We start from the raw sequence: 21,204 nt of genomic DNA, 5'->3' as shown, positions 1-21,204 counted from the left end.
AGATGCTCTCCATCTCCCCTACTTTAGTTCCTTTTAGGTCGGCACAGCTGAAAAGCAGAGTGGGGGGAAATATGAAGCAAAATTACAGTAACAAACAATGAGCACGAACAAAGAAATGGGGGCCTGCAAATGTAAGTGAAGCTAGTGATTGCAGTCAAGCCCACGTCACTGAGAGAGGTGGAGAGCACAGGTAGCAATCAGAGAAAAAGAACTACAGTGAGCAGCGAAGATTTTGGAATCTCCTGACTTACAGAACTCAAGCCTATCTTTTGTGTCTCTACTTCCAAGATGATCTTTCCAGATTACACGCTTCACCTGTCAAAAAGTGCTCTGGGATGCACCCTCTTTCTGGTACAACATTCAGGGCTCTCCGTGCTAGATGTCCTGCAGACGCTCCAGATCCCAGCACCAGGCTCCTCCCCTAAGCTCTGTGTCCTAACAGGTCGTATCACTGGGCTTCCCTGCTCTGGCTTCTGGTTTGGTTTGGCCAGCAGGAAAAGCAGCTCAGAAGGGAGCCTCGGAGGGCTCTCCCAACCTGCGGCGCCAAAGCAGCCTTCGTATGTGATTCTGCTGCTTCTCTCCCTCCCTGCCTAGGGGCGGTACCGAGCCCTGCAGTTACTGGCCCCACAATGTTATAATTTAACAAATCCTAATCAAATTATCAAATTTGAGTGTGTCATCTGTTTTTGCCTAGGACTTTGTCTGATAATGGTTCCTTACTTCGTTAAATCTATTTAGCAAATGTGAAATTATTGAATAATTTAAATAGATGTTGTAGTTTAAGGTATCTGAGAATTAATGTTAAGATTGGATTTCTAGTAAAAAGTATTTAGCTACTATGGTTGAGATGCTACAGTAAGTTTTAAAAGTTTACTAAGAAATCTTTTTTTTTTTTCTTTTTCTTTTTCGTTTTTACAGGTACCAGGGATCGAACTCACAACTGCCTGCTTGCAAGGCAGGCACTTATGCTGCTGAGCTAAATCCCCAGCCCCCAAGAAATCTTAAAAGGAAAGTGTGTTGGAAAAATGGTTAAAATAATTCTGCTTTCATATCTTTGATAATAGCACCCAGGGGGTCGGACAGAGCAGTTGTTGCTGTGTAAGTTATAGAATAACTCAATATAGTTTTGTTTCTCAAATACTCTTAATGGGGCTTTGTCGAGATTAAGAGTTGGGGAAACCCCAGGGAGGAAAGGGCAGTGTTCCAGACAGTGGTTCACAGTGTGGCCTCCAGAGTCACAGGGCTCTGGGGACATTTAAGATCAGGACGAAGGGCCAATCTCTTCGAGGCCCAGCTCCATGGAGATCAAGCTGGGGGTGAGTTTTCTTGCTCTGGTTAATTTACAGCCTTCTATGAAAGGTAAGGGAGGGGACGCTGCCCTAGGTCAGTTTCAGAAAAGGTAGGCCATGGTTTCTGTGGATTACACGAAACCTCTACTGTGTGATCACACTGAAACCTTCAGAGTACTTTTCTGGAGAATATTTACTATACATAAAGGAATTATAAGAATTAGATTAATTCTAAATCTTATATTTAATGATGTGATTGAACCTGCTCTTTTGAAAGATGTGAATGATGATATCAAAAACTCAAGTGGCTCAATCTGACAGAATTGGAATCTTTTCTACTCAGTACAGTATCAAGTTAATGCTAAGAGAAATTTCCTGCTCAGGGTTGGACTGCAGGAGCCTTTAAAATTCGCAAGCCTGTGTCTGAAGATTCTGCCTTCCTCCCTCCACAGTCCATTCCTTCAGTTGTCTTTTCTTTATTTCTAGAATCAGTTCAGTCACACTGATGTGCCAACACGATATTCTGAGTAATTCTAAAAAGGTGCAGTCAAGCGACTAGAGGAACATCATTTATCCAGCTGGTAACCTATGACTACTTCTTTCCTTATGCTTTCCTTTCCTTTTTCTCTGTTCGGGCATTATCCTAAGAAATGTGTCCTGAAATTCTGTTATCAGCATAAAATGCTAATAACTAGGCTGTGTGTCCAAGGTCACGTTATATGACTATGGGGAATTCATCTTTCCCTTTTGGTAGTCTCAGCTCTCAAATTAAGACATACATATTTCTCAATGAGAAAATAACACATACTTTATCGTCATTAAGAAGATTAAGTGATATACTTGTAGAATACTCAGCAGTGTGCACAGAACAGCATATGCATTTGTCAACTGGCCACTGTTTATTGTTATTACTTTAATTATTACATGTAATACCAAGTAGCAAGGATGATGTCTCTTTCTGGAATATTGTTTTTGTTCATCATCCTTTAATGTTTTTGTGCATTTTTATTGTTCATATTGAATACGCATTTCAGTATTTTAAGCATAATCCTCCTATGGGATGTCTGCACATTTAAATAATAAGTTTAAAAGCAATAAAAAATAATGCCCTTAATAAAGCCCGAGTTAATAATTTCATTTTAACTAGCTATACAATTTTTGCTTTAACATTAAAATGAGGTTTATGATAACAGCAAAGGGTTCTGGGTAAAAACCTCAAGAATTTTAGGTTAGAATCTCATCAGTGAGGAGAATGCCAGGGAGAGACACACTGCCTCAGTGATGATCAGAAAAGAGATGAGAGCTAGGGAGAAGCCCTGGGTCAGGTTTGTTTTTTAATTACCCTAAAGCCTCTACAGACCACATCTTTCTCTAGGTAATATTCTTATACAGGAGAAAAATAATGAGAGCTCAAGTCAAAATTCTTGATCAGATATTTTAAACTCAGAGCACTCTATTTGTGGTTCACGTGACTGCTAGAGGAAACTGAAAAATCTGCGGCAAAATGAAGGAATAGTAACACTTATTTTTAAAATTCTATTATAGGTCTACCATATTATCCAAAAAACACATTAAACATCTTCCTGTTTTTAAATATATTTTCAAGAGACAAGAGAAAAAGTGAATTATATCTCGTTATTTTAGTAATCACTTACTTTTATCCCAGAATTAGTGTCCTAGTGCCAACTGTGGTTGATTTCACTATTTACCTCTGACTTGATTTTGTCTTGGGTATTAGCTACCTCCAGAATGGAACGAATACGACAACTCTTTTAAAATCCTATTGCTCCGAGACAAAGAATCCTTTCACTGGGGCGGGGGGAATGCTCAGCACCATTCAATACTGTACCTTGCCCTGGTATGTGCTGTACGGTTTGCTCATAGAGACTACTGAGAGCTGGTTTCATGCCTCTCTTCCCAAGCCTGCATTGAATGACACTCTGATGGTAGCTCTAAACTAACCATTCTGGGGAAAAAATATCCATAGTGGAAATATTTATACCATGGAAACTGACAAAAGGCTGTAAGTCATGGCATTTGGTTTTGTCCTGTTTTTTAGAAAATCCATTAAGAAACTTTTACCAGCATACTGACCACCTAATCTCTTGCACACTAGTGATTTAAATTTCTGTGAAAGCAGAAGCTACCCTGCCTTGTTAACTACTGGATGCTGGGGTTCATGTTCCAAATAGGGACTGACTAACTACCTGCTAAAACAGCAAAAGAACAGAATGTTCCCACAATGTGCACAACTAGAAAATGTATTTTTTCTTTTTAAATCCTTGAGTGAAATTCCGTTTATTTGCTGTATATGGGCTTCACTGGAGGTGGTACCCTTTCAACCCTCTTAAAATGTTATTCTGAGTTTTAGATACTCCCAGTAAATAACATGATAGGCAGTAGAGTACAGCTGTTAAAAGTGACCATTATAAAGGCAAAGCTGCCTGATTTCAAATCCTACTTCTATCATTTTCTAAGCTACATAGTATTGGCTGAACTTAAGCTAGTACAGTTCTATGAAAATTAACACTTAGCTATATTACTTGCCTTTAAAAATGGGGCAGGTGAGTTATGGTCCAAATACTCACTTTCCAGTGCTTATAGCTCCTTGCTAACTGCATAAGGACAATTTAGTAATGGTAGAACTAGCATAAGAATCTAATTCTTTTCATTTCTTAGGACTCTTTTGGTAAAAACACACTGCCTATTTAGATTTTTTAATTGAATATGCAATGCATATAAACTAGGGCATCATCTAAAGAACCAATGAAATAGTGTGATGATCAGTAACAACATGCTTGTTTTTTCCAAAAAACAAGTAATGAATGAATACTCCAGATAAACATAACACAAAACATAATATGAATTCATAAGACACTGGTGAAGATAAAAATAAAAACCTTTGGATGTCTTTCCACTGGCAATTTCAATTAGTAGAGACTCTTCATAAAAACCAAAGATCTGGTTAAAGGACTGTGTTAGTAATATAAGATTATATTATAAGAATGCTTAAAATCTTGCTGGAGTCTGTGATTAATAAATCTTCTCCAGAGACCTGATATTAGAATACTAGCTATATGTTAAAGAAAGTAATTGCTTATAATGTCAGAAGTATTCAAAATCTATGAGTAGCAAAATAACTCACCTGCCCCATTTTTAAAGGCAAGTAATGTAGCTAAGTGTTAATTTTCATAGAACTGTACTAGCTTAAATTCAGTCAATACTATGTAGCTTAGAAAATGATAGAAGTAGGATTTGAAATCAGGCAGCTTTGCCTTTATAATCGTCACTTTTAACAACTGTACTCTACTGCCTATCATGTTATTTACTGGGAGTATCTAAAACTCAGAATAACATTTTATTTAAGAGGGTTGAAAGGGTACCACCTCCACCAAGATGACACAAGTGAAGGGAAGCTTTCTTCTATAAGCATAACAGCAAATCTCAGGTCAGTACAAATATAACCTGTATGAAAAATAAATTAGGAATCAAATAAAAGGGAAATATTTGCCAGATATTTTAAATAAAATTCACATTTTAACATAACTAACATAAACTGATAAACTTGGCTTTTTGGTATTTACATCAAACCAAAAGACAGATGTTTAAGTCCAATCTTTTCTTTTTGTCCCTGGAAAACCAATAAGCTAAAATTTGAAAGACTGTCATGGTGCAGGGCCTACGTTATGTTTCTCTGGATGTTTATGAGCAATCACTAATTTTATTTTATGATATGAAACTTTTATGTGTTGTACAGGATTTAATCAAAGATGAGAAAGCTACATCCTTAAAAACATAGTGGCCTGTGCGTACTGACGAGGGTTTGTTTCACAGTGCTTGCTAAGAGGATACAAGCGATCATGGGGTAGAGACACTCACCCGGGTCTTGGCGTCGATCTGACCACCCCGGTCCAGCAAGAGCTTCACCATGTTTGTGTTGCCCCTTTTTGAAGCCACATGCAGAGGAGTGATTCCATTCTACACAGGAGGAAAAACCAAAAAGAGCAAGCTCAGTGCAACAGTGCAGGGCAACAAGACTTTGGTTTAAATGGCACAAAAGTGGCTGCGACCCACATTGTAATCTGACCCACAATTTCCAAGTTTTTGATTTTTAAGAGTCAAAGAAGCACAGAAACTATAATGCACTACTGTTACAGAATAAAAGATGGAATGATACTTCCTAAGTGAGTCAGTGTCTACTGTGCGTGTACTGGATGTACACTTGCAGTCAGACAAAGGGAGGACCCTGTAACAGAAAACGAAGCCCACGTTCTGCTGCCACAGACCCCCAGCACAGCCTTTCTTTTTATAATACTCATGCACTTAAAGACCTTGGGGTTCAATGTTTTCCATGCGTAAAAACATATTATAAATAGACATATCAATACCAAGTGGAACAATGGTTCTTAAAAATCTGCAGAATAATTCAGTAAGGAAAACAACTTGAAAATAGACCAACAACATAGTTTCAGGGTAGAAGACATTCGAGGACAAAAACACTATACATAGGAAAGAAATTTATCTATTTTATTGGCTGTCCTGTGTTGTTATTACAACAAGGACATGATCTGAATTTTTGTGTTATAATTTCTGAATATTCACATACTGCATTAACTGACTCAAATGCTGTTAGGCATATGAATTTTATAACCACTATGAAACGAATTCTTTCCAATGAAAGTAAATCACTAATATATCACTCCATGTGATATGTTTCTATGTATCATTCTTTAAATGAATGAATTCTCAAGTCATTAAAAAACATTTCCTGCCAAATTATGTGCCCTCTTACCACTGCAAATTACAATACCTATCTATTTGGTGCTCAATGTTTTAACATGGTTTTCGTTGTTTACTGACTTGAAACTGATCTCATGATTTATGGCACTTAACTGCTCGAACTGATGCCAAAATTAACGGCCTCTGAACCTATTGCAAAAGATAGGTGTGCCTGGGAACTTAGGACATTCTTACTTTTTTATACTTGCGTCATGAAAACTTCCTACAATCTGCAGAAAAATACACAGAAAAATCTAACATCTTTAGGAAGATCCAAGAAGCGGGGAAAATAGAACCTTTAAGGAAGCTGTTGGCTTTTATCTACACCTCCCTAAAGCCCCGTTGCCATCACGTCGTGGGCGTACCCTGGCCGTGAAGTCCACCGCGGCGCCACGGTTGAGGAGCAGAGTGGCCACGTTGACATTCCCATAGTGTGCGGCGATGTGCAGCGGGGTGAAGCCGCTCTGCGGAGCAAGGAGACACGGTTACAGAGGTGCTGCACCGTGCAGCCACTGAGTTGATGAGGGCAGTCACATGGGCCCTGTCTATCTGCTGTGACAACAACGCAACTCCCATCAACCCTAAATACTGCTTCTCAGTGTTATAAGGAGGTAAGTAGTTACACCAAGCCATGAGAAAAAATTATATATTGGCAACATTGCCTTTACATCTTCATCTATTTGGGACTTATTTGAACAGAATCATGTTTCTTGAGTTGGTTTAATGTACTGGAGAAAAAGAAAATATAACTGAAGAACATAAAGCTTCAGCTACAGTATTAACATAATTATGAATAAAGATTTTTTCAGAGAAAAATTCAAAACTAGTGCTCATGATTTCTTTTAAAGAGCACTGGTTGATATTTTATCTTAGGTCCTGAAAATGCTGTGAAAAAGTCACAAAGGATGCAAAGTTAATTTCACATCCTACACTGTTGAGATGTTCCTATTCCCTTCCACAGCTGGTTAATCAGACTGCTTTATAATAAAAAAGAATTAAAAATCAAAATTAATGCATTTGGTGTCAATATGAAAATACAATAAAAAGTTAAGATTAATTCTGAGTGATACTTAAAAGTTTTTTCAATGAAATTAAATGTGATTAAATCAAGCCATTTAAATCTATAATATGGGCATTAAAGAAATGGTTACTCTCAAAATTTAAAAAAGAAGCCTAAAAATCTTTAACGAAGAAAAATGTCTTTTTTTTCTCTTAAAGCCAAAGAAATTTTTGGTATTTTCACAATAGCTGTGACATGCCCATTAATCTTTATTTTATTAAAATGTACAAAGAGTGACAATTTTCCTCTATAATTTACAGTGTTTAATAAGAGTATGGAAAAAGTAGAGGGGCTTAACTGGCTATCAAGTCCTGCAGTTTCCAAATTATTTTCTAGAGCATCAATGTGTAGCATATTGTTTTAAAGAAATATTTTCTAAACTATAATCACTGTTCTTCTGTTAGGTGGATACACAGCTAAATAAACATTCAGAGAACTTAGGTGATGTAAATTTTTTTTCTGTGCTATTGGCAATATTAGCTGTAAATAATTTCTGACTGCAGGAAAGCAAGACACAAATTAAGAATAGTAACTATCAACCAAATCACACAACTATGGTCAAGATATTTTTAATTTGCATCTAAAAGATGTCAAATATTCATATTAGACAAATCAGTCTACAGCCCGCTGTTATCTTACAAAATGTCAAATGTGTATACTTTAGGACACAATGGACTGAAGTTTTTTATTTTTCTGTTTTCTGTCATCCAGATATATCCTGAATGTATATCTGTTACACAGCTACAGCTTAATTTCAGAAAAAAAAAATTTGACTGTTGGTGGATCATCTCCAAATTATTTAAATATAATAATGCAATTGTTTTTCTCATTTTCAAAAATAAACTAACTGGTTAGCTGACCTGTCCTAATTGACGTTGCACTGTCGTGCATCAGGCTATGTACTGGGTCAACACTGGCTGGCATAAGTCTACTCTGAGGACACTTCTGTTTTTCTTTGCAAAAATATAATAATGTATCACTGACACACCTTCACGGACCACCCATGGTCATGCCTGAGGCCGACTCTAAGGTCAGCAGTAGGCTGATCAAACGCTGTCTGAGGACTTGCCTGATTAAGGCAAAGCACACCTTTCCCCGGATTTTAGATGAGGGCTTCCCACTGATACTCCACTGAACTTAGACAGACACTTGTACCTCCATCTGAATCCATCCAAATCATAGCCTTCAGCACAAACCCTATAGCCAATACTGCTTTCAAAAATGTACCATAAACAGTAATCCAAGAGCACCCCAGAAACTAAAGGTATTAAAACCTGTAACAAAGATCACTCTGTATGATCCCAGGGTTCCCTGGATAATTTTACCAAATCATTAGGCTTCAACTTTCTAGGTTACAAGCATGGGTATGAAATTAGTGATACTGATATTTCTAATATATTGTAGACATGTTCAAGACATAATAATTGCAGAAATACATCCTTCTCAGTGAATACCAAGTGAACATGCCATAGCCTTCACAAGTCCACATGGCAGTGATCAAGTAGGAAACCTCTTCGTGCCCAGGGTGGTAATGCACTCCTGGAATCCCAGCACCCTGGGAGGCTGAGGCAGGAGGACAGCAAGCTCCAGCCCAACCTGAGCATCTTAGGGACTTACAGTGACCCTCTCTCAAAATGAATACAATAAAATGGCTGGGATATAGGTTAGTGTAAAGGCTCTTGATTCAGTTCACACAGTACAGGGCTGGGAGTTTAGCTCTCTTAGTTCAATTCACAGTACAAGGCTGGGAGTTTAGCTCAGCGGTGTAAGTGCCTGCTTGGCAAACACGAAGTCATGAGTTTGATCCCAGCAGCCCTCCAAAAAAAAAAGCTTCACTGAAGCAAGAGTCACTTTCCTTGGCACACAGATTAATTTTTGTAACACACTTCTGATACCATTTGTATGGTGGTGTGGTGCAGTAGCAGCCAAGGAGAGACCACACATACAAGGAGGCGACCTCATTCAGTGTGAGAAGAAAGAGTTAATGTAAGTATTTCAAGACTACAAGAAAAACCAACTGCTGTGTGTACCATATGCTCTATGTTATTACAACAGTGTGGTAAAGCCAAAAGCACACAGGAAAAAAAAAGGAGCAACTATATTAGATAAAGAGATAAAACACAGTAGCAGAGAAACCTCCTAATTTTCATTTCCCTAATCTCGTTAGCTCTAAATTTTTTTATTTTGGGGTTTTTTGAGACAAGGTTTTGCTTCACAGTGTAGGCTGGCTTTGATCTCACTATGTAGCCCAGGTAAGCCTCCTGCCTCAGCCTCCTTAATGCTGGGATTACAGGTGTGCCCCACCATGCTTGGCCATCTCCCTAATCTCCAACCTGAGAATTCTCACTAGGAAAATAGGACTATATCCATGCTTTTCAAAAGTTAAGAATACAGGCCACCTCTTTAGTGTATATGTTAAGGGGCCGAAGATTTAACTCAATGCGCAGTGCCTGTCAGTCCAGGGTGAGATCATGAGTTCAATTCCCGGTACAAAACAACAACAACAAAAAAAAAAAAAAAAAAAAAAAAAACAGAACAGAACAAAACAAAGCATGTTAAGGAAGTGTTTTATTTCATGCTCTATTTTTTTTACAAACTAAAAAGTTGCAGGAATTTAATAAGACTTCAAATATAGATTGCATTGAAATATATATGAATTACCAGTTTCTTTAATTATGAGAAATGTTTTCAAGTAATTCCCAATTAATGAAACTTTTAATCATTAGTATGAATTAGTGCATGTTTATTCTAACTGGGAAAAAACTAAAATAAATAAAAACAAGGTAAATGTTGGTATAGTCACAATACTGTACCTCGGTCGTCCTATTCACCATCATCTGAAGCAGTGTTGGTGGGAAGAAGAGGAAGACATTACACAGCGAAAACCGAAAGAGCCATCCATCTATCGCTGCCACTGGGCGCCCTACCCAGCCTGCCAAACACAGTGACTGAGAAGGGAGCCTGCAACGCCGGCAGGAGCAAGCCTGTGTGTCTAGCCCTTTTACTATCTTATATGAACACAAGCAGTAAAGAGGCAGACCATTCAATAGCTGAGTCTCACCCATTCAAGAAATCATCCTGTATTTAACTGTTTTGTTACTGCACCCAATAGCCAGTCCCCTTCTTTCTGAAATACCTTGGAAGGAATGGATCTCTTTCTGTGCATGGACGTGATTCTGCATCATCACCGTGGCCCACTTCCTGGTCTCCCTGAGGAGCCCTGCAGCCGGGAGCTCCTCCCCTAAATGCATTCAGCTCTCACCTTGGATTGGACGTCAGCGTTGTGATCATTCTGGAGCAGGAGTGCGGCTGACTTGGTGTCATCTTTCCGAGCTGCAATGTGCAGAGCTGGCAGCCTTACTTTGCCTTTGGTGTCGTTCTCCAGGAGGATGGCCACCGCCTGGTTGTGCCCTTGCTGGAGCGCCACAGCGAGAGGCGTGAAGCCATCCTGGTGGGTGGAAGGCAGAAGACTTCCATTTCACTCATGCATGCTTGGGATTCAACTCCACGTAACGTGGCCTCTACAGTTTCTACTTGTGACTCTTTTTTTATTTTTAGTATATGCTAATTTTCAGTAGATGGTGAATTAGTACGATGCAGATTGGCTCTTGAGCCTTTTTGCTTCCTCTTTCCCTCTCCGATGTTCACCTCTTGCCTCAGCCTCAGATCCCCTTCCCATCTCTGTAATGTAATCCCTGTTCCCTATCACTGCCCTGTCATTTTCCCCTTCACACACTTTTAGTTTCTCTTATAAGAGAAATCACACAGTACTGAACCTTCTAACCTTATTATTATTTATTTCACTTGGCATTATGGTCTCCAGATCCAACCATTTTCCTAAAAAGGTTCAAATCACAAATTTATCCTTCTTTATGACTGTGTAATATGGATCATATTCCTTTATCCATTCATCTGTTTGAGACAGTGCCTCTAAATTTTAAAGCAGCGATCAAGACTGATAGGCAAGAGGAACAAATGTAACTGTGAAATCAGAAGCAATTATAATCAATCATTTGTCGATCTATAGGCCAGTTTAATGGGGTTGCTTTACTGATTTCTACTCTACACATTTAAAATTTTTATTCTATACATTCAATACATCATAAAAAAGCACTACATTACTTAACAGAATAAAAGAGTAAAGCATGTGTTCAGAAGAAAAATGGAAACTTACATTTAGAATCTTGCTTGCTACAAACTAAATCCTCTCTGAATGAGGAAAACATGCATTATCCTTTACATATATAATTCTATCCCTAAAACACTGCAGTACTTTATATTAAAAGTATGAAATTTATTTTTTTCTCACAGAAATGTTCACTCACAGAATAGGATCTCATGAAAAAGACTTTAGCCCTCAATTTTGCTAAAATTCAGGAAGAAGAAAGAGAGTAGAGATCCATAAAAATAGTACCAGGGAACAGAGCATCCTTTTGAGAGGCTTGAACCTAGGTCTCCACTACACATTTCATTTGAAACTATTTTATGGGAGAAAGCAAAATATTTGGAATTTCTTCAAGTCCTTCAACTAAGCCTAGGAAAAGGAAATCCATGTTAAAGGTCAATGCATAATTATTTGCTTTTTTAATTGGCTATGGTGTCTTGATAAGTCATTTTTTTCACATTAGAGCTATTTAGACATACAGCATATAATACGAATTCCAACCAACCACATACCTTTATAATAAAAGTATGTATATTTTGTAGAATGATACACTTAAAAATGTGCAAAGGTTCATGCATATGTGTGGGTCTTGATAACAATCAGGATCAATGGTGTGGCTTTAATGAATTAAAATTTATATACATCCAAGCATGAAAAATCAATTTTAGTTACTTAAGCAATTATTTAAATGAAACAAGGTATACACACATGTAGAAGCTAGAATTTAAAACTTCAGATAATTTATCAGCAAAAGCAGGATTTGGGTGTAGAAATCAAAGAGGGCTTTAAGCTTCTGCATATCTCAGTGTAACTTGGCCTCTATCTGTGCCACGCAAATACAGGGTTATTTTGGGAACCACACCAAATGCTACAAAGGTCTAGGCCAAAGGAGCCATGCGCCAGCTGAGAATGTCAGGGAGCCGAGTTTACTCCAGCCACACACTAGAGACATTAAGTCAACTTGCTGAAGGAAGAACTCAGGTGTAAAAGTCTCTGAATAGGATCTCATGAAAACGACTTTAGCCCTCAAATTTGGTAAAATTCAGGAAGAAGAAAGAGAAATTAAACAGCAATGATTTTGCTTTCAAGGAAAGAGAATATCATAGATTTTCTCATTCTGGTTCATGTCTAGGAGATGCGGTCTCTTTGTTGCCCGAGCACTACTGGATGTATTTATATGCTACTCGTGGGCAGCATCAGAGACTCCAGAAAAGGAAAAAGGTCCCAAATCATAAAAATCACATTGCGCTCATGTGGCAAGACTGTAAAATCTATGTATACTGAATAGGTAAGATGAAATCATTTCATACCAGGCAAATGTGTTTTACACGTAGCAGGAAATGTGTTCTCATGAGCTCTTCACTAATGAGAATTAGTTGTCAGAAACGGATTGCTACTAGTTCAACCAAGAGTTTTCTCACCAAAAGCCTGGAAATAGAATTTAAAAACCCTCCCTTCAATGCAGTGTAGAAGCCTGTTCACGTTCATTTTGTTAACCACGTCATTGTCTGGGAAGAAAGCCATATTCACCATTAAACATCAAGATGCTTTTTAGGTTACGACCATCTATTGGCCGTGTTTCACTCCTGCCTGGAGTTCTAAAATTTTATCAACGGGAACACAATATGGAGTAGAAAAAAAGCAATCAATGTGTGCACGCTCTGTTGCCAGAGTTGAGAAACTCCACAGAGCTCCTCTCTCTTTTCTGCCCGCTCACTCATTCCCTGCCTTCAGGTGGACCCAAAAGCTTTCTCCAAGCCTAAGTGGCTTCTGGAATATCACTTGCAAATCGCTGCCCCAGACAATCTTTGGATTTGCTCTTGAATCTGCTTACGCAAAAATGAGACAGAAAACACAAAGCAAGTTCCGCTTATGAGGTGGACACGTGTAGCAAAGGAAAGTGGTGTTGTGAGAGTCGCTGCCATCTCCAACCCTTATGTCTAGACATCTCGATGACTATGAAACCGGACCAAAGTTCAACGTTTCATTCACTTGTCGTAATTACAGTTATACACAAGGGCATTTTTAGTGACCTGTAACACAGGGCATGGTGTCAATACAAATACAAATGCATTATTTCTAATGGCTAGAAATTGTTCCTTCCAAGGAATTTTATTGGATTATAGCAATATAAAATATTGAAGAAAAGAGGTAGACAGGAATTATTGTCATCTAATTTTAGGATAGTATAAAAACACCAAGAGGTATAGAGTGTGCCAAATTGACAGAAGCACAATTTCCTATAAGAATACACAGTGAAGGCATAAGCTCCTCCTGACAGCGTATACACAGCCTGGGTTATGCATTCATGGGCACTACTGTAGACTGTAACAGTGATGTAAACATTGCTAACATATCTGAGACACAATAATAGTGATCCTTAGCAACTGGTATAAAACACATGGGCATTAAGATCAAATTAGTCAAGACCAAGGACAGTCTTACCTCAGTAGCAGTGCTCTGATTAGCGCCGTTTTCCAACAGGTATTTTACAACATCAATGTGGTTCTCTTGGGCAGCCATGTACAAAGGAGTGAAGCCATTCTGAAGAGAAACAATACAAAAGATGATATTGCCATCATCTGTGAAGCTTAAACCAGGGAAGCACACCAAACAAGGAAGGAAAAGTATGCGAAGTGAACCTGTGAAACAGTGAAGCTGTGCAACATACTCCTGCATACGTACAGTTACATTCTAACTCACACACGGCTCCTAAGGGAACAAGGAGACAAGGATAGCACAGGAACACCTCCATGAGATGGTGTTTCTACTGCAGTACCAGAGCCACACTCCCCATCGCTTAACACCATTAAACTAAGATACGTAGTATCTTAATATCTGTACAGAGTCCTAACTATATATATATATATATATATATATATATATATATATACACATATATATATGTATGTATGTATGTATGTATGTATATATAACCCATATAAAATGATATGCATGTAACATCTTCTGTACTTATAAATGCATAAATTAAACAGAACAATTATCTCAGTATACCCAACTTAGCACTGTTCATGGTATAAATTACCACTGTACTAAAACAGACTAGGAGAGATTGCAAATTGGATTGAAAATGAAAAAAATCTGCATTTCAGTGCTCTGACTGTAGTATCACAGTACTGGACATTTTTATATTCTTTTCAAAGCCATTGTGAAATTTGATAATTCATTCTCACATTCACTCAATTATTTACTAAAATTCAGCCACCCACAGCTGTGGTCTCACCAGGCTATAATGACAACACAAACACACATATCGTCATAGACTACATACTACAGCAATCCTTACAAACATATAAACTCGGGGCTGGGGATTTAGCTCAGCGGCATAAGCACCTGCCTTGCAAGCAGGCAGTCGTTAGTTCGATTCCTGGTACCAATAAAAAAAAATCACAAATATATAAACTCCATAAGAAAAACACCACAAAAATGTATCTTTAATGTGTAATAATTCAAACTCTCAAGAGACTAACAATTTTCTCAAAACTATGCCAGTCTTAAATATAGATAATTCCCTTAAACTTCCCATACATTAATGAGAAAAAGTAAAAAGCTAGGAAAATGTTCAGAGATTTTCAAAAACTTAAAAGAGGAGGAAAAAATCATTTTTGAAATACTTCATTGAAATAAATAACCTGATGAATAAGTATGGAAAAATTATACAAAATTTCAAAGATTCAGCAAGATATAAACAAGATACACAAGTCAATTAAAGAAAACAATTTGAAATTTGATTATAAAAGAAAACCTGCAGGCGTCAAATGGTGGAAGAAATTTGAAACCTGAAAAGAAATGTTATTTTAAGAGCAGGATATTAAGAATGTTGTAGGATTCAGGAATCACGTGCTAGCTGGATAGCATATTTTTAAAAAACACAGCAAGCAGGTGAAATCTTGTGTATTTTAGGAACACTGAAGAGGTGGCGGAAGGAGGGAATTAGAGATTCAAAGCAAAGGGAAGCCAGGGGACAGTGGTTAACAACAACGAGTGGGCGTGCCATGGGGATCTCTCGTGACAAGTAAAAAGGGACACAATAAAGGAAAAAGAACTTGTGCTGGAGTACCACAGTTTGCTACTGTGCTTCCTCTGGGAGATGCTGGAGACAGATCAGGAAGAGAGGAAATAGGGCGTGGCTGCCGGATTGGCAGAGGAAAGAGTTCAGTCCTCAAGGCTCTGTCTACAAATGCCCCATCCCTGAGTTTTCAGCTGCAAAGGGCGGTCCCCTGATTGACAGGAAGGAGACACACCGGCCATGGCTCCACAGCTCCCTGACTTCCAGACCGCACCCCAGGCATCAGGCTGTCCAGCACCCCTGTTCTATGTGAGGTCCCAGGGTTTACTTAGATGTCTGCCTATCAACTCCCCAAATGTCTTTTGGTCAAGTGAATAATGGCTCTCATCCATGTCTTAATCTCTGGGACCTATAAATTCAACCTTATATGACCAAAGGGACTTTGCAGATGTGATGTAGTTAAAAAGTCCTCAGACGGGAGATTATCCTGGGCTGTCTGAGGGGGCTCAATGCAATCACAAGAGTCACTGGATGAAGAAGCCAGGGAGAAGAGGAGATGGTCCTGCTGTGAGATGGCATGGAGGTTCCAGGCTCTTGTCTCATTCTAAGAACTTTTCAGCACAATTGATGGACTTGAAAGTTTGACATTTATTTAAAGGTGCAAAAAGAAGGTACAAGAAGAAACAAGAGTGAAGAGACACCCAGAGAATAGCCACTTAGGAACAACAGGGCAGTGGCAGCAAAGTCAGCACCATTCTCTTTCACGTCTTCTGTTCACATCACATGCAGGCCATCCCATGCAGGGCTTCACAGCCGCCCTGTGCATGCATCCTGGCCATGATCTGTGAGCTCTGCATGGCTGACCAGTCACACTGCTGTCCAGCTGGTTGGCCATGCTCTGATCTCCTGCCTCACTGCCTCACCAATGGCCTTAAAGATGGAGGAAGGGGCCGTGGTCTGAGAAAATGCAGCTCCACAAGCTCTTCCAGCAAGGAAATGGGTTCTCACCTAAGCCCACAAAGGTAAAAGTAGTGGCAGCAACTTCATCTTAAAACTAAAAGAAACTTCCAAAACTATGAGAGAATAATCTGCTTATTCTGTAAATTCGGCCCTGAATCTGTAGCGTTTATTACAGCAGCACCTGGAATCTCACACACAGGCTACGAGGAGCTTCCCAGGAAGGCTGGAGGTGGAGGTGAAGAGAGCTTGGACAGGTGTGGGCCACATGTCCTCATCGCCACAGCCAACACTCGTGAGGAAGAGAAGATAGGCCGGCCGTGGGCTGGGGTCCCCAGGTGCAGCTCCTCCCACGCCACTGGCCAGGCTGGGGCCGCAGGGACCTAGATGTCCAAACATGGACCTGTCGTGTTGCTGCAAAGACACACTCATCAGTGTAGGACAGGCTTATCTAGCAGTCTGCCAGCTGCATCTGTAGCTTCCAGTTTTAAGAACAGGTCTGCCCTCTTCTCCTGGGACTTGCAAGTGTCTGAGGTGATTAAAAGTGGCATACAGAAGGAAGATAAGTGCTGGAGAAAATTTTCAAGATTTACAACACACATGTCAGAAGAGGACAGGACAGTGAGAGCAGACACTCAGGATCCTGGCCACAGTGCGTCATAAGCATCATTTGTGTGCCCTGGGGCACAGCCTCCTGTGCCAGCACTGCCAGCAGAGAACAGAGCAAACATGAGGAATAATAAAAACAGAAGTATTGAGCCAGGCGTGGTGGCTCACGCCTGTAATCCCAGCACTCAGGAGCCTGAGGCAGGAGGACCATGGCATATTGGAGACCAGCCTGGGCTACAAAGTGAGCTCAAGGCCGGCCTGAACTGCACAGCGAGACCCTGTCTCAAAAAAAATAAATAAATAAATAAAAATAAAAAACCAGAAGTACTCTGAGTGCACTGCTCAAATGAAAGTAACTGCAAGCCTGGCTTGCATAGGATGGCCCGCGCTTACACACACCATCCCAGCATCGCCATCAGCAGCCTCTGGCCCCTCTAGTCCTCCCTCTCATGCCTAGAACAGCACAGCCACACTGGTGTCATCAGTCCCCCTCTAATGAGGCAGCAGAGGCTCCAGTATTGAGGTGATTTCACCCCAGTCCTGCAGCGAGTAAGTTAACTGGAGGTGGCACACAGGTGCCAGTTCATGAATAACACCTTGGGATGGAAGTGAGACTTTCTCCTATGGCTGAGAGGACCTCAGCCTGGCTGGAAGGTAGAAACTCTCTCAGAAAGTATTAGTAATGACAGAGCCCCTCCTTACCCTGCCCACAGTAAACCACAGTCACCATGACCCATGCACATTTTAGAAAAGTTCATGCAGGTAAAAATGCCTTGGGCTGGGGTGGTAGGAGACAAGAATGGAAGCAAGTTTCAACTTCTGCAGCATGTTTAACAGAGTACATAGAAGAAAAAAACACAAAGGAAATAAGCCAAGGAAACATTTTGATTAAGAGATGGAGAAGCTATTTACTACTGTAAACATGAGAAATAGTCCTCAGTATGTTCCTAAAAGAGTACAGTAAGACTACTACAGAACAGCAGCACACCCACGCTCCCCTCAGCTCAGGTCACAACCACTAAGCCCCAGGAACAGTGCAGACGCCTGTCAACCAGTAAATGGATAAAGAAAATGTGGTACACAACCATGATGGAAAATTATTCAGCCATAAAGAAGATCAAAATCACGTCAGTAGCAGCAAAATGTGGAACTATGTAACATCGTGTTAAATGAAATAAAGCAGTGCAGCGTCAAGATCTAACTTTTTCTTTTTCTCCTCAGAGCAGAATTACTTATCCGGCTGACCACAGCCTTCCTGGAGTCCCAGCATGGCTGGCAGGCACTACTCGAGTTACCATGGGGATACTGCTCGCCACTTCTTCCTGAGTTAGCGTTATGACAGACACGGTCAGGAAGCCCCCGGAAATCGTCACCAATTCTCACCAGGCCAGGGCGACTCAAATTATTTCCCTAAATGTGTAGTGAGAGCACAGCTGCAAAGGATGGGGAAAAAACCATGAGTACTAATTGTAGTCACTAAAATCAGGACTCCTTTTAGCGTTTTGGAGCGCACTTATTGCAAACCAACAGAATCTTACTTGTTTGGTAATTCACGAAGCTGACCCGTACTGCTCATGTAGGTCCGTGCAGATCAGTACATAGTTTAAGGCACACATCATGCTACATTGTCTTGGACACAGTGACAGGCCCAAGTCTGCATGAGGAATTAAGCAGCTCCAATTAATTAAATTCAGGATTCTCCTTTGGAAAGCTGAACAGATATGCTCTCTTCCTTGGACTGGGAACAAGAAAAAGCATGGTTCCAATCTCAGGTCCACAATGGAGCCAGACTAAGAAAAATCTCATGCAGCGGAAAGGGAAAGGAGTGTGAGTCCTGACTATGAACGGGCCTGGGAGGAAGTCTGTCCCCACGCTCACCCCACCTGACTTTCGGTTCATCAAAGCCAAAGATCATGTTTGTATTTTCCCAAGTATGAGGGGAGCTTTCTCTTCTCTGCAACTAACTTTATCCTAGTTAATATAACAAATATAATCAAAAATAGTTTACACTACCATTTACAATAAAATGCTTTCTTGAAAATGTAAAGAATATCTATCACAAAAGGGATAGAAATGACATAAAGAGCATAATTTATTATTACTATTAACATCATCATTATCATTACTACCTTGGTTAACAGGTATTATTTAGCAATCCTAAGAAAATCTAAAGAGAAAATCTAAAATAGAATTTCAAGAATGAGATTAACCTACAAAAAACTATTATAGATCATTTCAGTAAGGAAGTACACTTGCCTTTGCAAGTTAAAAACTTTAAAATATTTTTTCTGAATAAGTGAAAACTATACAGTGGTAGTTTTTCTTCCACTATTATTTTTGCATATGGAAAATTGACTTTTTATTACAATTGTCAATAAAAATGCCAAGTTTATCTTGGAATCAATGTTTCTCATCTCACATAAAACATTGTAATACCATACAGAAATCTCTTTGCAATCTACATGTACTATACATTATCTAAGTTGTTAATGATAAAAACTAAAAGTTTGTATGTTATACCTTGACATGCTTATAAAAATAATGAATATGTTTGAATATTAAAGAGGAAACTTTATTACAAAGTTAACAAATATTTAAGTACTGAAATGAAATGTAAATTAATTCTATGATATATTTTCTAGAAATTGCTGAACATAGACTACAAAGTTCAGATCTTCAGTAAGTAGTATGATTTGCTTAACAAACAGCAAGTACTTTACAAATGTATGTATGCGAGCAATTTCATATGTGACTTAGGAACTTAGAAGCACCACCAAAAGCAAAAACATTAATCAATCTGTACAGTTCTGTGACACTGAGGAAATGAAGACAATAATCCTTATGGGGTGCTTTTATTTTCCCCTAACAGAGCAAAATCCATAAATGTAATATAACTTTCTTGAATTAAGTCACAGATCTAATTTAATTGGTTAATATTTTATTATTTTGAAGTTGATTAAATACAGTATGGATCAAAGAATTCTGATTCCCACATTAAAATGTGCAGAAGAAACTTTTATTTCTTTCATACATTACACTGAAAAATATTTTTAATGTACAATTACCAAATAAGCTTCTTATTTCTATCCAACTGTCTTAGAGAAAATGAATTGCTGCTCTAAGTCTCACAAAACACATCTAATATCAAAATCTCTATAATTCACTTAAAGAGCCACGTTTTTAATGCTGTGAACCACACCCACTAACCTTGGCTTTGTAACTAAACACAGGCTATAGTCAATCGTCCAGTGCTTTGTATTACCTAAGGCATTCACTCAGAAACTCTAAGTGAAATGAAATTTTTGCTTCCTTTAGCAATGTCTATCATTTTTGTCATTTAATGATGAATCTGAAGTTGACAGAGTACTTTGCACATCGAATTAAAAATTAAGGCATATATTCTGATAGCTTGTCGATACACAAACTCACTGACATATTTCATGGGGATGCAAAAATTTTTTTGAAGTTTCCAAAGTAAAAGTTTCATTTTTGAAACTTTGATTCCACATTCATTTTCAGATTTCTTTTTGTTTCCAGTTCTTGGATTCCATAACAAAATTTTCTCAGTTGCTCAACTGTGGGTAGAAATTACAATGCTACACATAGCCCTTTTCTGATATGGTACTGGTATCATTTTGAATCATTTTATATGTATTGTACAACAGGGGCTGGAATGTTAGAACAGGACCTTGGGATAGAAACTGGTTCAGGAGCTTTGAGTGGCACTGGAGTTTAAGGACAATAAAAGTCTCTGTGGGAAACTGGGCCCTGTCTGGGAGTGGGTTTGTCTGAGACAGCTTCCCCTTCCCCTTGCTCTTTAAAAGGGCAGGGTATTTAACAGCTGCTTAACATGCTCTAGTTCACAACTTGCCGAAGATGCAGCCTCAAAGAATGACTATTTCCATGTAATAATCCAAAACCTTGCGTAGCTAGCACAAGGATCTCTTTACTCTCACACACAGATTTACTGTCCTTCCCAGCATTTAAATTTGCATCACATACATGTATGCCCACAAAATACTGAAGACTGGATAACGCACTCTCTGTACGCATGTGGCACCTGAGCACACACATATGTGGAGCTGCCAGGGTGTCAGTGTTAGGCCTTAAGGACCAACCCGGACAAGCCAATCATCACCTCTCGTGGGGCCGAGCAGAGGCCACACTAAGCAGCTGCTCACGCAGCCAAGGAGAGGCGGGAAGCAGGTCAGTGAGGTGCATGAGTTCTCACTTCGGAGAAAGGATCCCGGCCTCTGCTCTGCTGTCTACAGGGTTGAAAGCCTGGAGAACACCCAGAAAGGGGCTGCCTTGTTGT

At 39.2% G+C, this 21,204-nt stretch overlaps 1 protein-coding gene across 50 annotated transcripts in view; it reads right to left on the bottom strand.

The window, feature by feature from the left end:
- The window catches only part of Ank2 (ankyrin 2), a 505,060-nt gene that overhangs the window by 114,257 nt on the left and 369,599 nt on the right, over positions 1 to 21,204 (bottom strand). For 38 of the 50 annotated variants that reach the window (XM_063260663.1, XM_063260668.1, XM_063260641.1 and 35 more), the window contains 5 exons: positions 13,739 to 13,837; positions 10,391 to 10,576; positions 9,942 to 9,965; positions 6,434 to 6,532; positions 5,169 to 5,267 (listed from right to left, as the gene is read on the bottom strand). In XM_063260663.1, coding sequence (XP_063116733.1) covers positions 5,169 to 5,267; positions 6,434 to 6,532; positions 9,942 to 9,965; positions 10,391 to 10,576; positions 13,739 to 13,837 — 507 coding nt within the window. The remainder of the gene's footprint in view (positions 1 to 5,168; positions 5,268 to 6,433; positions 6,533 to 9,941; positions 9,966 to 10,390; positions 10,577 to 13,738; positions 13,838 to 21,204) is intronic. The other 12 variants (XM_063260644.1, XM_063260650.1, XM_063260669.1 and 9 more) reach the window with 1 other exon arrangement.

This window comes from Cavia porcellus, unplaced genomic scaffold (assembly GCF_034190915.1).
Source record: "Cavia porcellus strain 051 isolate PalLab524CR breed Dunkin Hartley unplaced genomic scaffold, mCavPor4.1 scaffold_14, whole genome shotgun sequence".
NCBI lineage: Eukaryota > Metazoa > Chordata > Mammalia > Rodentia > Caviidae > Cavia > Cavia porcellus.
Note: the sequence above shows the minus strand (reverse complement) of the source record. Positions and strands in the feature narration are given on the sequence as shown.